This window comes from Leuciscus leuciscus, assembly GCF_965113295.1.
Source record: "Leuciscus leuciscus genome assembly, chromosome: 18".
In the NCBI taxonomy this organism is placed as follows: domain Eukaryota; kingdom Metazoa; phylum Chordata; class Actinopteri; order Cypriniformes; family Leuciscidae; genus Leuciscus; species Leuciscus leuciscus.
In genome coordinates this window covers 27,559,035-27,573,197 of record NC_138742.1, presented here as the reverse complement: position 1 = coordinate 27,573,197, position 14,163 = coordinate 27,559,035, and the positions used below count along the sequence as shown (strand labels likewise).

At 39.8% G+C, this 14,163-nt stretch overlaps 1 protein-coding gene across 4 annotated transcripts in view; it reads right to left on the bottom strand.

Moving 5' to 3' along the window:
- hdac7a (histone deacetylase 7a) overlaps window positions 1–14,163 on the bottom strand; it is a 92,099-nt gene that overhangs the window by 24,750 nt on the left and 53,186 nt on the right. For 3 of the 4 annotated variants that reach the window (XM_082145055.1, XM_082145054.1, XM_082145057.1), the window contains exons 3-9: window positions 10,834–11,012; window positions 10,243–10,330; window positions 5,619–5,739; window positions 5,424–5,527; window positions 2,771–2,893; window positions 2,560–2,669; window positions 859–960 (exon numbers count right to left, since the gene is read on the bottom strand). In XM_082145055.1, the coding sequence (XP_082001181.1) occupies window positions 859–960; window positions 2,560–2,669; window positions 2,771–2,893; window positions 5,424–5,527; window positions 5,619–5,739; window positions 10,243–10,330; window positions 10,834–11,012 (827 nt within the window). The remainder of the gene's footprint in view (window positions 1–858; window positions 961–2,559; window positions 2,670–2,770; window positions 2,894–5,423; window positions 5,528–5,618; window positions 5,740–10,242; window positions 10,331–10,833; window positions 11,013–14,163) is intronic. The other variant, XM_082145056.1, reaches the window with a different exon arrangement.

Sequence of the window (14,163 nt, the reverse complement as noted above, 5' to 3'; positions counted from 1 at the left end):
CTTCTTGTCATATTTTATTACCATTTTCTAAACTATAGTGAATAAACTGTGATAATGTGAGAAATGTTGAAGATGTCTGAATACATTTTGGTTTGACTGTATATTTAACAACATTACAGTGGTTCTGAATGGGTCTCAGGTCTGTTCTTTTTTTTTTTTTTACTAAATGAAAATATGAACCAGAATACATTAAATATGAGTTTCACGTGGAGAATTATTGGGTGCCAAGAGCATGAAACCATCACAAGGAAATTTCGTTCAATAAACAATTTTTGGCACTGTTTAGTGTAAACACTTGATGTCGAAGCTAAATGCGTAAATTCATTACTTTTATACGGAAAGCAACACGTTTGTTACTTTTATGTCACTTGCTCTCATGTTAGTTGGCCGAGGCTCGCGCTCATTTGTGGGCGATTTTCAAATTGAAAGTGGTGTTTTTAATGTTGACGTGAGTTTTCCCTGGCACTGTTAGCATGACAGCTAGCCTACACCCCTGTACAGATGTTGTGCAGTTTGCAGTGTTGACAGCTTTGTTGGTTATAATGGGAGCAATGTAGTTTTGTCATCGCATTGCAATTTTCAATCCGATCCAATATTGTTTCATATTCAACAAGGCTGGAATGCTATATTGACTTATAACCATCTAAGACCGAAATGATCCATATTCGAATCGTTTTATAAACAGAAAAGTAATGCATGTTATGTTTTTCAAACATGTCATTTGGGTATTAAATTCTCGTGAAAAAAGTGTGCTTGATTGTATTGAATGTGCACTTCAAATCTATATTCTGAATGAAATGAAAGGTGAAAGGCACACTTCATGCCGGTTTCAGGGTTGAATGATGGCGACTGCGATACCTTGGTGTTGGCGGGGAGGCCTAGCGTGATGGTGGGCAGACTGGAGGGATTCTGCACTGTGAAGTGAGCGAGAGACCCGTCCTGCAACAGCAGCCTCTGAGCCTGAAACACACACACACACACACACACACACACACACACACACACACACACACACACACACACACACACACACACCGCAGGCACAGGGATTAAACAGCCATCAGGGAGGAAAATAACACATAATTAACTGATATTTCATGTTATTTGCCATGTGATATATTCTCTTTTAGACCCTAGTGATGGACTTCTCTAGACAGACACCACAGTGACACAAAGCTATCAGTATTTGATATGTTGGTTTTTATTATAAAAAAACAAAAAAAAACTAAAATCAGCTCTGAACACACTTAATGCAAACTCAAACACTTGGATCAGTGATTTCATTCAGCCGGGAAGTAGACAGTAGAGATTTGTATTATCTAACATATTTCTGTATTCAATTATTATTAAACATTTATAATATACATTTTTATATATTTGTTTTATAATATATATTTTTTTTTATTTATTCTAGGAAAGCATTATTCGTGCATATGTTTTATAATATATATATTTTTTTATATATTTTTACATGTATTGTAGCAAAGCATTATTCATCCATATAAAGGTTTATATGCGTTTATACATTTCTTTTATCATATATTATTTTATTTTATTTATTGTAGCAAACCATTATCCGTGCATATCATGTTTTATAATATATATTTTCACATATTTATTTCATCACATTTTTTAAATTTATTTTATCAAAGCATTATTTGTGTTTAGAACATTCTATAATAGAATTTTTTATATATTTATTTTATTATATATTGTTTTATTTATTGCAGCAAAGTTTTTTTCGTGCATGTTTTATAATAATATATATTTTTCTATATTTATTTTATGAAATATTTTTAAACAATTATTTGTGCATATAAATTACAGCTACCTTCATATTTGATGTTGATTTGTTTTATAATTATCAGCCATAAATGATATTTCACTTGAGAATGTTTTTCAATTAATAAAATGCAAATGAAGTCTTAATGATACTTAAAAGTTTAAGATGAAAAAATTTCCACTGGGCAAATATCGTCCCCTAACAGAAAGTCTGCGTGCCGGTCTGTGTGCGTGATCAGCTCTTGCGTGCGAGCGGACGGGGTTCCCGTGTGCGACCCATCAGAGACTCCTGCATTTATGCAAGCCCAAAAATGGAGGAGCGTGGAGTAATAAAGCGAGGAGGAGGCTGTGGATGGAAACGGGAGATTGGGTGTCCTGGCAGCTGCCTGCAGCTGTCCTTCTCCAGTGTCTTTGTTTAAAACATGTCATTATGCCAAAGGGGGGCGCAAACCTCCTGAAACAAGCCCTGTCGAGCACAAACAACTCCCACCAGAGCAATATTAAAGAACTGTCCCATCATGCCTCGGTGTGCGTGGGTGGGTGTGCGTGGGTGTGTGTGTGTGTGTGTGTGTTCGGCTGGGAGTTTGTCCTCTGCAACAGATTGAATTTTTGAAAAAAGGGAGAAGCTAACTTCACTTAAACTGACTGCATTATTACATAATGAGTCATTTTCCATAATTGTCTGGATCTGCAATTGCATTACCAGGACGTCCCATTATAAGGGAGCCGAGAAGCACCTAAGAAGCTGTGCTGAGGAGTGTATTTGGGGAGTGTTACCTCATGGCACAGGCTGGCGGCAGCGGGCAGCGCCCCGTTCTCGTTGGGCAGGCTGTCGTTCGGAGAGCTGCAGCCCGACACTGGGGTGCTACTGCTGCTGGGGGACGAGTCTGAGAGGAACACACACATGCGTTACAAGTTTAACTTCAGTTACTTTTTCAACTCTTCACACACTGAGCAGAACAGCAGTCTCAGGGCCAGATTTACTTACCCAGAGCATCAGGGCCGCGGTGCTTGACGGTGGGCGGCGCGCTCTCTTTGCGGGTCAGCGGACTCTTCCGGGTGTTCAGGTGCTTCTTTAACTTATGCTTCACCTTCAGGTTGGGCTCTGACCCTGCGAACAAGAAAGAAAAAAAACAATGGCATTACCAAAAAGGATGACAAACTTTGGGTCGTATAGTAGTCTGTCAACTTGCTCATCTCCTGTCCTTCTGCAGGGTCAATTGTTGTCTGTTTGATCAATAAACATGATTTTTCTTTTACTTTGAGGGACAATGTGTTGTGTCATCACTGCACTGTTTAAAAGTAGCAATTTATGACGACAAATAACATCCCGGCGTCTACATGAGCATATACAGCACCATCAAGTAAAGCTGCGTAACCACGACAAACAACCAGCAATGTGTTCACAGAAAACCTGTGGATTATAAAATCTGCCTAGCAACACCTGAGATTTAAAGTTTGAGAGTCGACGCAAATAAGACAAATAAGAAAACTTGACATTTATCACAGGTCAGGTTGGGTAACTAGTTGCGCAACAACCGACTAGTGAGTATAGCATGCTATAGCTGCGTCAGTTAGCATCTGTGTATCTCATGAAACGACTCAGGACTTTAATCATGCGAGAACCAATGAGATTTCTACTGACGCATCAAGCAAGCACGTTTGAACCTTTGGTTTACTATATCTGATGTGCTCTATGTATGTTCGTTAGGGCTTTGACTCCGAACTTCGTTATTCGAATATAATTCGAATATTTAAAAAAATAATGATATTCGAACGAATATTAGGCAGCCTTTAATATTCAAACCTGTTATGGGCATTATTTTTTGTAAATGCTTGTGTTTTCAATTCAGATTCCGAGGCTTTTTCACGCCTGGTGAAGTTGTGAATCGCGAGCTCATTAGCAAGGCTATTATTGGTCATCTGGGCTCCTGTAGGAGACGTTAGCGTCCTGGTTAGCGCCTATTTTGTATACCAAAACAATGGCCGCGCCAACGCCTACAACAACCACGCCTGACGAGGAGTTCGAAATCTACACTCCTGACAATTTGAGAGAAAAACAAAACAAAAACAGTCGTAACAGTGTGTTTTTCTTCTGAAAACATCATTGCCTGCCTATTGACATTGACTGATACACTGCCCTCTGGTGGACAGAACATATACAACTTAAGTTTGATACCAATATAGGTCTTACTGAAGGCATTTTAATGGTCAAAATATTATTAATAAATATTCAAATATATTCGAATATTAATATTAATAAACAAACAAACTTCGAATATGATTTTTGGGCAAAAGTCAAAGCCCTAATGTGCGTTGATGAATGTTTATATGTGAACAAAAGCCTAAATTAAATCTTTTCATCATGTAAATGGATTGAGTCTCTTCAGAAGACTTGGATTAAACCGCTTGATTGATATGGATTACTTGCGATCTCTTTATGGACTTTTTGAAGAGTCAGTTTTAGAGGGATAGACTTCATAAATGTAGGAACAGAAATCTTTCAGATTTCATTAGAAATATCTTGGGTGAACTATCCCTTTAAGACTAACTAGTCCACTACTCATTCAAATGACCCACCAATTGGTTGATTTTCGATTTAGAGGTAGTTTTGCACATCCCTATTGACCGATAACTATTTATATGCAAATGTAGCATCTACTTCCTTTGATCACACAGATACAGCTCAATGCCTTTGTTTGCTGGTTCAGAAAAGACAAAGGTTCCGAAATCTCTTCTCTACTTCCCACTAATTGTTTTAGTCATTTTAAAAACACATTTACACCATCAGCCTCAAGTTCTGGCAGAGGACATGTTGAAAACCGTAACTCCACAGCTGGACTTACTCAACTTCACCAGTAAATGACATTGTTCTGCGCAGCATCTTGCGGTTATCATGTTAAATGTTTGACTATCGAGCGCAAAGTGATCCTGACAGAGAGGACCGAACTGATATGAAGTGGACATGTCAAGTGTTTGGAAACTCTCTCAAGGACTACTTGAAAACCTCTGCAAAATGTTCTGTTCCACACTGAAAACTGAATGATAGTCACAATTTAACTTTTGTATTTTCTAAAGAAAGTGTGAGTGGTGTTTGCCAGTGGAAGGTTGTTGTGATTGGTTGCCAGGTGATACTACGCGGTTACTAGCGTGTTCAGAGTGTAATCCCTCAGGCCTGTTCACAACAAGACGAATATTCAGTGCAAAACTTTGGTGCGATAAACAGCTGATAACGCATCTGTAATCATGCATTCGTGCACGCTATCAAATGGAGAATGGAGCATACGCTAGGCTAGAGCATGCGATAAAAACCAAGTATACTTTGGGCTTTACTGGACGTCCAGTCATAGGTATTATGACATAATGACCGGCTGACGGGAGTGTTCTCGTCTTTCAGAGGTAAATGAGAAGGCTAAGCAAGGCCTTGTTAACAGCGTGCTGCCTGGAGCCAGAGCGAGGCGCTGAGAGTGTGTTTGATCAAGGCAGCGGCACTGGAATGCTTCCACACACACACACACACCTGCTGAACGACCAGCCCTGCCTCCTGCTCTCAGGTGTGTGTGAGATCTGTATGTAGATGGTGATGTCATGCTTTGATGAATGAGCTCTCATGTGTATGTGTATGTTGGAGGGTGACGTACGTGCTCGTCTCAGGTTCGTCGGCTCGTCGGATCCTTCTATGAGAGTTGGTTTGGAGGAGGGCAGGAGCGGCTGTAGGGGAGCGCTGGGATCCGGAACCAACTCCCTGTCAGAACACAAAAGATGAAAATAAGCACATGGATCTGTGCACATGCGCACTTCAACAGCTGTGGGCGGCAACGAGAGTCGCTTCTCACCGGTAGGCCACCGATGCGGTGCTCAGGGGGTTGGAGTTCGTCCTCTCCAGGACCGCTTGCTTCTGTTTCTTCAGAATCACTTGCGCCAGTTTCTGCTTCACCAACGCACTGGCCACAGCACCTGTCAATCAATACAAACAGCCAATGAAATCACAATGTTTCACTCAATTGGTTTGAACAAAGCTGCATTGCAAAAAACAAAAGATTTTGAGTGTCAGACATTTGTCAGGTGTTTATTTACTTGATTTATTATTATTATTATTGAAATATAATTTAGTTGAATACTTTTAGAGAGTTTCTCCCTCAATCAATACAACCAGCCAATGAAATCATAGCAAACCTCTTTTTTTCTTTTTAAGCTGCAATGCAAAAAAAAAAAGTCTCAGATATACTGTTTTAATTGCATTTTTTTATTTTTTTATTTATAAATTTTTACAAGTCTTTATTTTATTCCCTTAGTTAGTTAGTTAGTTAGTATTTTAGTTTAGTTTAGTTTGCCCTGGACTAGGTCATTTTATGTAACTTAAGTAAGGACATTTATTTTTTACTAATATTTAAATTAATATTTTTAGAGAATGTTGCCCTCAATCAAGCCAATGAATTTTTTTACTTTAAAAGTAATAATTAATTATAATAATAATTAATTACATTTATATAGCGCTTTTCTCTGCATTAATTAATTAATTAATAATTAATATTGTCTTTTTTCGTTTTATTTTTATTAATTCTGTTTTATTATTTTTAATTATATTTCATTTAATTTAATTTCTTTATTCTATATTTTATTTTACTTCATATTTTATTTAATATACAGTATTCTAGTTTAGTTTATTGAGTTTAGTTGGCTCTGGACTAGGCCATTATTATTATTATTTAATTTTTTTAAGTAAGTCAAAACTAGTCACTGAACCGTTTTAAAATGCCAGTTTTCTCCCACACAAAACTGCGAGCGCTGTTTCTGTGAGCGTGGTTCAGCTGTTTTGTGAAGCGGTGTGTCCGAGGTTGCTCTGGGGTCGAGGGAAGGAAACTGTGTGTTGACTCAGTGCCTCCCTGTCCTTCCAGGGCGGCCACGTCATAGTGGCTCTGACCAATATGGTCAATATTGACACGGTTAATGTTTGCACAACTCAATTTAATTTTACTTCTCTACAGCTACTTTCTCTCACAACAATCTTATCAACTGTGATAAAAGCCTCCAGCTGCAATGATTTATAATCAGCGAGAGACACCTGTGTGACGCCGACACACCTCTGATTGAGACCGACTGCAGGATATGCAGAAACGTGTTTTGAGAGAGTAATTGATCGTAATAATACATTTGATTAGACTTTACAAGAACAGTTTTGGGTGTTACAACAAATCATTTTCTGCTTAATGCAGTTTATCAGCAAACCTGCTGTTAGTAGGTTTCACACTCTAGATGTTGTTCAACTCTAACAGTGTACCGTGACTCAAAAGGAAAATGAATGCTCTCATTCAATGAAAAATAAACAACAATAAAAGTGGTATTAATGTTTTGCCTGCGTGACCAAGCGCTGCAGCATGACACAGACTGGAGACTGTCATGATTACAATGGAGTAATTCTACCACACACACACACACACACACACACACACACACACACACACACACACACACACACACACACACACACACGGCAAAAGTGCAAAACCCCTGATAAACATGTTAACACTATCCATCTGTCTATTCATCCATCCATCCATCCATCCATCCATCCATCCATCCGTTTATTCATCCATCCATCCATTCGTCTATTCATATACTGCGCAGACTCAAACTGAGCTTGATGACGTAGATGTGACGTGAGAAACCTGTCTGACAGTTGTAAGTCTTCTAGTAGCTGTGCCGAGCGAAATCTGAATCATTCCCTTCCGAATCTTGCAGAGACGGAGAGCGTGAGTAGGAGCTGTCCAGGAGCAGGAGCGACTTTTGCTAAGTATTCTTGAATTTATCGGACTTTATGCCTCCACGTCTCCCCGATTGCGCGCGAGCTTCTCCTCCTGTCTATACGGTAATCTCTCTACTGTGCGACAGAGAGTCGTGTGGTTATCCGCAATCATTTGAGTATTTTTACAAAAACGGCTTCTACGGGGCCATAGTGTAAGATACAAAGTAATGGAGCCTTTATACATTGTCGTGTTTCTTTAGAAATAAAGAAGAAAATAAACACAAGAGTCTTTAAACGCCTCAGATGTAAAGTTATTCGCTGTCAAAGTGACACCAAAATGAATGGGAGTCAATGGAATGCTAACAGCAGGTGATGGCTTGTTAGCCAATGGATGCCCCCATAGAAGGTACAATTTCTGGATGCTGGATTACCCCCTTGCTACCCATATGTGACCCTATGTGTCAATCAATCCGTCACTTCGGGTCTCAGGTTCACGCCCCCCGGCTCAGCCCCGCCCTCAGGTCGTCCCCTCTGTCTCCGCTGAGCTCTGCCCACTTTTCCAGCATTCAAATATTGCCAGTGGGTGGAGTCAGGCTCTGACCAGGGGTTGAGTTACACTTTTAATAACTTGGAGTAACATGTAAATATGGTCACAATTCAGTTAAGTGTTATAGTATTACCGTCCATCTATTAATGTACCCGTCTAGCAAAAAGCACCATGGTACTGTATGGTCTGGTACTGTATGGTCTGCTCTGGTACTGTATGGTATGGTCTGGTATGATTTGGCATGATCTGGTACTGTACGGCATGGTCTGGTATGATCTAGTACTGGATGGCATGGTCTGGTACTGGATGGTCTGGTACTGTATGGTCTGGTATGATATGGCATGGTCTGGTATGATCTAGTACTGTATGGCATGGTCTGGTACTGTAATGGTCAGGTATGATCTAGTACTGGATGGCATGGTCTGGTATGGTCTGGTACTGTATGGCATTGTATGGTCTGGTACTGTAATGGTCTGGTATGATATGGCATGGTCTGGTATGATCTAGTACTGTATGGCATGGTCTGGTGTGATCTAGTTCTGGATGGCATGGTCTGGTATGGTCTGGTACTGTATGGTCTGGTATGGTCTGGTATGATCTAGTACTGGATGGCATGGTCTGGTATGGTCTGGTACTGGATGATCTGGTATGGTCTAGTACTGGATGGCATGGTCTGGTACTGTATGGCATTGTATGGTCTGGTATGGTCTGGTACTGTAATGGTCTGGTACTGTAATGGTCTGGTATGATATGGCATGGTCTGGTATGATCTAGTACTGTATGGCATGGACTGGTGTGATCTAGTACTGTATGGCATGGTCTGGTATGATCTAGTACTGTATGGCATGGTCTGGTACTGTATGGCATTGTATGGTCTGGTATGGTCTGGTACTGTAATGGTCTGGTACTGTAATGGTCTGGTATGATATGGCATGGTCTGGTATGATCTAGTACTGTATGGCATGGACTGGTGTGATCTAGTACTGTATGGCATGGTCTGGTATGATCTAGTACTGGATGGCATGGTCTGGTACTGTATGGCATTGTATGGTCTGGTATGGTCTGGTACTGTAATGGTCTGGTACTGTAATGGTCTGGTATGATATGGCATGGTCTGGTATGATCTAGTACTGTATGGCATGGACTGGTGTGATCTAGTACTGTATGGCATGGTCTGGTATGATCTAGTACTGTATGGCATGGTCTGGTGTGATCTAGTACTGTATGGCATGATCTGGTGTGATCTAGTACTGGATGGCATGGTCTGGTGTGATCTAGTACTGTATGGCATGATCTGGTGTGATCTAGTACTGGATGGCATGGTCTGGTGTGATCTAGTACTGGATGGCATGGTCTGGTGTGATCTAGTACTGGATGGCATGGTCTGGTGTGGTCTGGTACTGGATGGTATCGCACGATCTGTAATTGCTGTAACTGGCAGGTCACCAGCAGCAGTGTGACAGTAAATCACCTTTATAGAACAACAGGGTTCCCATGTTCAGAGGAGACGAAACTCCTCCCATGTGTTTTCAACCACAAAGTTTTGTTTTTACTCTCAGAGCCATTTCCTGAAGCAGCCGTGACCCTGTTTCAGTTGAGGTATTATTAAAGAGGGCAATGGCGTAACATAATACAGCATTTTTCAGTGACTTTGATACATTTCTCAATCTCAAACCTGTTTGTTCAACCTCCACATCATCTAGTCACTTGCCATTCGCCATTGTTTGGTACAATCCATTCATGTAATTGATTTGTACAATTGTCTGCTTTTTCCCACATTACCAATTGCTTATGTCATGTTGATCAAAATATATCATACTGGTTCTCTTTTGAAGAGTCTTATCCCTCCAGACATCTAGGCATTAGTGACTGAACACAAGCTACTTGTGCACTGTACCTCTTAGATGCTTCTTAGCTGAAGGACTGTGACAAACTAAACACTTTCCTGAGGCTAAAGATGCAAATAAGTCACATTTGTGCTTCATTTTAAATGCATCTCATTCATGAAATGACATGAACTTCAAAAACTCACGGTGAAAAACAGAAACACTTTCTGTCATACTAATCAACGTAACCCCAACACTAGCCTAGCATAATATGTGCAGTCCCATTGTTATAAAGCAGTGTTGCTAAGTAAGTCCACAGTAAGTCTATGTGTGTCACTCACTCTGTTGACTCTTGTCCTTGTGTTTGAGTTGCTGTAGCTGTTGTTTCGCTTGTTCCTGGTCTCGTAGATGCTGCTCCATATTATACTGCTACAAAAAGAGAATAATCGACATCATAATTATACATAGCAATGCTAACTAGCTTATCAAGTTCATTAAGTGCCCAGTAAGTACATACATTGGGACTTTTTCAAATTAGAGTACTTAATCTATTTGTACATGAATTGTCAATAGTTTCAGCTACTATTTACAGAAATTTATTCTGTTTTCTATTTTGTGAAAAAGGTACAAGAGTAAATATTTCAGAAAGCATCATGCTTTTTACATGTTCAACTTTCTTTACAGTGAAATGTTGCTGTTTACCATGAAAAAGGTCTGCAAAGTAACAAAGTCCCTCCAGCCCTAACTTGAAGTGACTGGTTGATGATAATTATGCTCCAGCACCAACACGAATGTCGATTGTGACAGGAACGTGTGCTATTAGGCTAAATCACATTAAGGGAGGCGCTATTTAAATCAGTGTATGACTGGATTTAACTGAAGGCATTGTACGGCAGTGGTCTCAGAGGTATCTTGTGTCACATGTACTGTACCTGTATATGCTGCAGCTGTGACTGGCTGTACTGGGAACAGTGCTGTGCACTGAAGGGGCCGATCAGCAGAGGGGGGTGCAGAGGGGACAGGAAGGCCGTGTCCGAACCTGGACGCACCAGACGCTCGCCTACACGCAGGTCCATGGGGACGGGGCCCGTGGGAGGAGACAGTGACTCTTCTGGATGGACAGAAACACACACATTTATTATTATAATGTTTTTAAAAACGTACTATTATGACGAAAGACCTACACGTAACGTAAGATAAATATTGTTACAATTTAAAATAAGTATGTTGTAAAATGATATTTATTCCCGTGATCAAAGCTTAATTTTCAGCATCATTACTCCAGTGTCACATGATCCTCCAGAAATCATTCTAATATGATGATCAAGAAATATTTCTGGTTATTATCAGTGTTGAAAATATTTGTGCTGATTAATATTTTTGTGAGTTTTTTTTTAGTTTTCATGATACTTTGGTGAATAGAAAGTTCAAAAGAACAGTATTTATATAAAACAGACTCGTTTGGAAACATTATAAATGTCTTTATTGTCAGTTTAATGTATCATTGATGAAGTATATTTTAGGATGCTTATTATTTGCGTTGTGACAATATTTTCATGACAGCTAAGCACATCACACAAAATTCTCATTACCATCATTTTGCTTTTAGTTTTTTCAATTTTTTTAATATGCGTGTCTTAATAATTCACTATAATTCTCATTCGATTATTTTAATATTTTTGTGACATTAAGGCAAAACAAAATAAAGTAACACAAATATATTTATCCATAATACGATGGTTTAATGTTCTAATTAAATGATCATAAAAAATAAATGTCACACAATGCAAACATGTAAATGTTTTTAAAACAGGCCTCTTTTTCATCAAATGTTTTTCACAGATTTCATAAAATGTAAAATATCAATACAGTTATTGAGGTCATCGCATCATAACTAGCCCCCGTCACCCTCCATCATTTTGATTTAATAATAAAAATAATAATTCATGCTCTATCAAAACAATGACAGGACATTTCCATTGGTGGGAGAGGGAAGAAGATGAAAATGCAGAAAAAGAGAAGAGAAGAAAGAGAAAGAGAGAGAGAGAGAGAGAGAGAGAGAGAGAGAGAGAGAGAGAGAGTGTGTGTATTAGTGCGAGTGCATGTTCCCCTTACGGCTCATTCCACAGAGATAAAAAGTCGGCCTGATTTCCATAACTTTTGCATGCAGCTTTAAGAATATTTGCATGGTACCAGTGACTCAATGGGACGCAATGCCTCACCCTTACATCGAGCAGACAGGAAAAATCACAAACACACTCACAAAAACCATCCGTGTGCATGTAGGTTTCTGCATATCTGGGCTACCACAGCACTGATGTCACTCATGCAGCTCTGGCATCTCGCCCAGCTAAAACCAGAGCACGTTTATGAATGCGCTCGACAGGTTTCTGATCTCAAGAGTTAAACAAGCACTTCAGCCATACAGCTTTCAGTATTTCCCAACGCTTTCCCACTTATTTCCACACCCGCAAGATCTTGTGCCTCAGAAATTGTGACTCATGCCTTTTTTCCGCCCCATAGCACATTTACTATTGTGTTCCTGTGAGTTGTGACTGCTTTGTCACCTTTATTCTGACACAAATCTCCGAACAAAAAGGCTTTCTACAGCAGACCAATGAGCAGCGTGGAAAATGACTCACGAATGACTTCAACCGGTGAGGAACAATATGTACCTCTGAGCTGCTGTGTTATGTAAGAGGAGGAATCTGAGAAACAGAATAAGAAATGTGATCAAAACAGATGACATGATATATCAGCCGTTATTTGGCATTTTTTAATTATCGCATGCGAGTTTTTCTGTTCGGCTGACGAGACGGAAGCGGGACTTTCATTTTGACAGCACAGCTTTTAGTCCTTGATTTCGAACTATGATGTTCTATTGGTGCGTTCAAGTCATATATAAAAAAAAGATTGTATTTAAGAGTTGAACGCACATGAACGCCACCACAAAGTTGTAAATACGACTGGGAAGCTCAGGATTTTATTTAAGCCCCGATGTTTACGCGTTTGAGGCGTGCCAGTGAGAAATGTGGAGGAATACCACAATAATTATAGTTCTTAATTTTCAGGAAGTAGAGTTTAAAACCCTTGCTGTATTTTTGTGTTGGTAATAAAGAGAAGGTACACTGCCATCTTGTTCTGACGAAGTATATATATATACACACACACACTATATATATATATATATATATATATATATATATATATATATATACACATACAGTATAATGTTCCATCGGCCACCCTGCTCTCTAAGATATCGGCACCAGCCATACAAAAAAACAATATCGGCTTACTACTAGTTAGGACGAGAAAACAGGAGTGCCGTGAGAACGTCCAGAAGTGACCCGCTGGAGTTGTTTACATGAGGAGGGATGTCCTGACATGTTCTGACACAGTCCAGGATCTCCTCAGCCCCTTTTTAGGATCCTGAAATGGAGAAGAGGAACAACTTGGCACCGCAGTCCTGGATGCCAAACATGTTTTGGGTTCTTGCTTCCCTGAGCTCTCAACATATTCCCACCCAGACGTGTACAAGATCCGCAGAGCTCTACTGTATTCCAGGAAATAACACGACTCCCACATTTTTTTTTTCCTCAGCATTCCCTTCCCTGATAACAGAACATTTTCTATATTCCACCCTGGATTATTCCAGCTTTCAGCATTGCATGGCATTTGGAGAAATGACCTGTCGGCCCAACGCTGACAGATCCAGGAAAGGAACTCAAACTCCCAGAGGGAAATGAGAGAGAATTGAGCAATATGGTGTTTTCCGACCTTTAGAGTGCCACGGATATAAATATTCTTACAAAAAAAAAAGTACTGTGCGACTATCATGGTGCTCTTTGAAGCAATACTATAGTATATGAATATGGTAATCATTCAGTACCAAAATACCTGTTATGGTCATTTATAGTACAATATATACAGTTCAATCATGACAACTCTCAGAAGTGGATTAAACAGCATTTATTGATAAGAATGGAATGTACAAAGGCGTTGTCTTGGCGGACTAGATCTGCTACGCTGCTGCTGCTGGCATGAGTGAAGGCTACTGTCAAAACATGCACATAAATACAGGGAATAGCATACAAGCTGCTGCAAGGAAAGCAGGGAGAATCCCCGAGCAGATCTAGGCAGGTGGTGCTGGGGAAGGTGGAGGGCTAGGATAAATCACACGAAGCGCTGCATTGAGTTGAGCCAGTTCAGGATGGAAATAAATAGGTTACGTAGATAGGACAAACAGGGGTGTGTTTCCC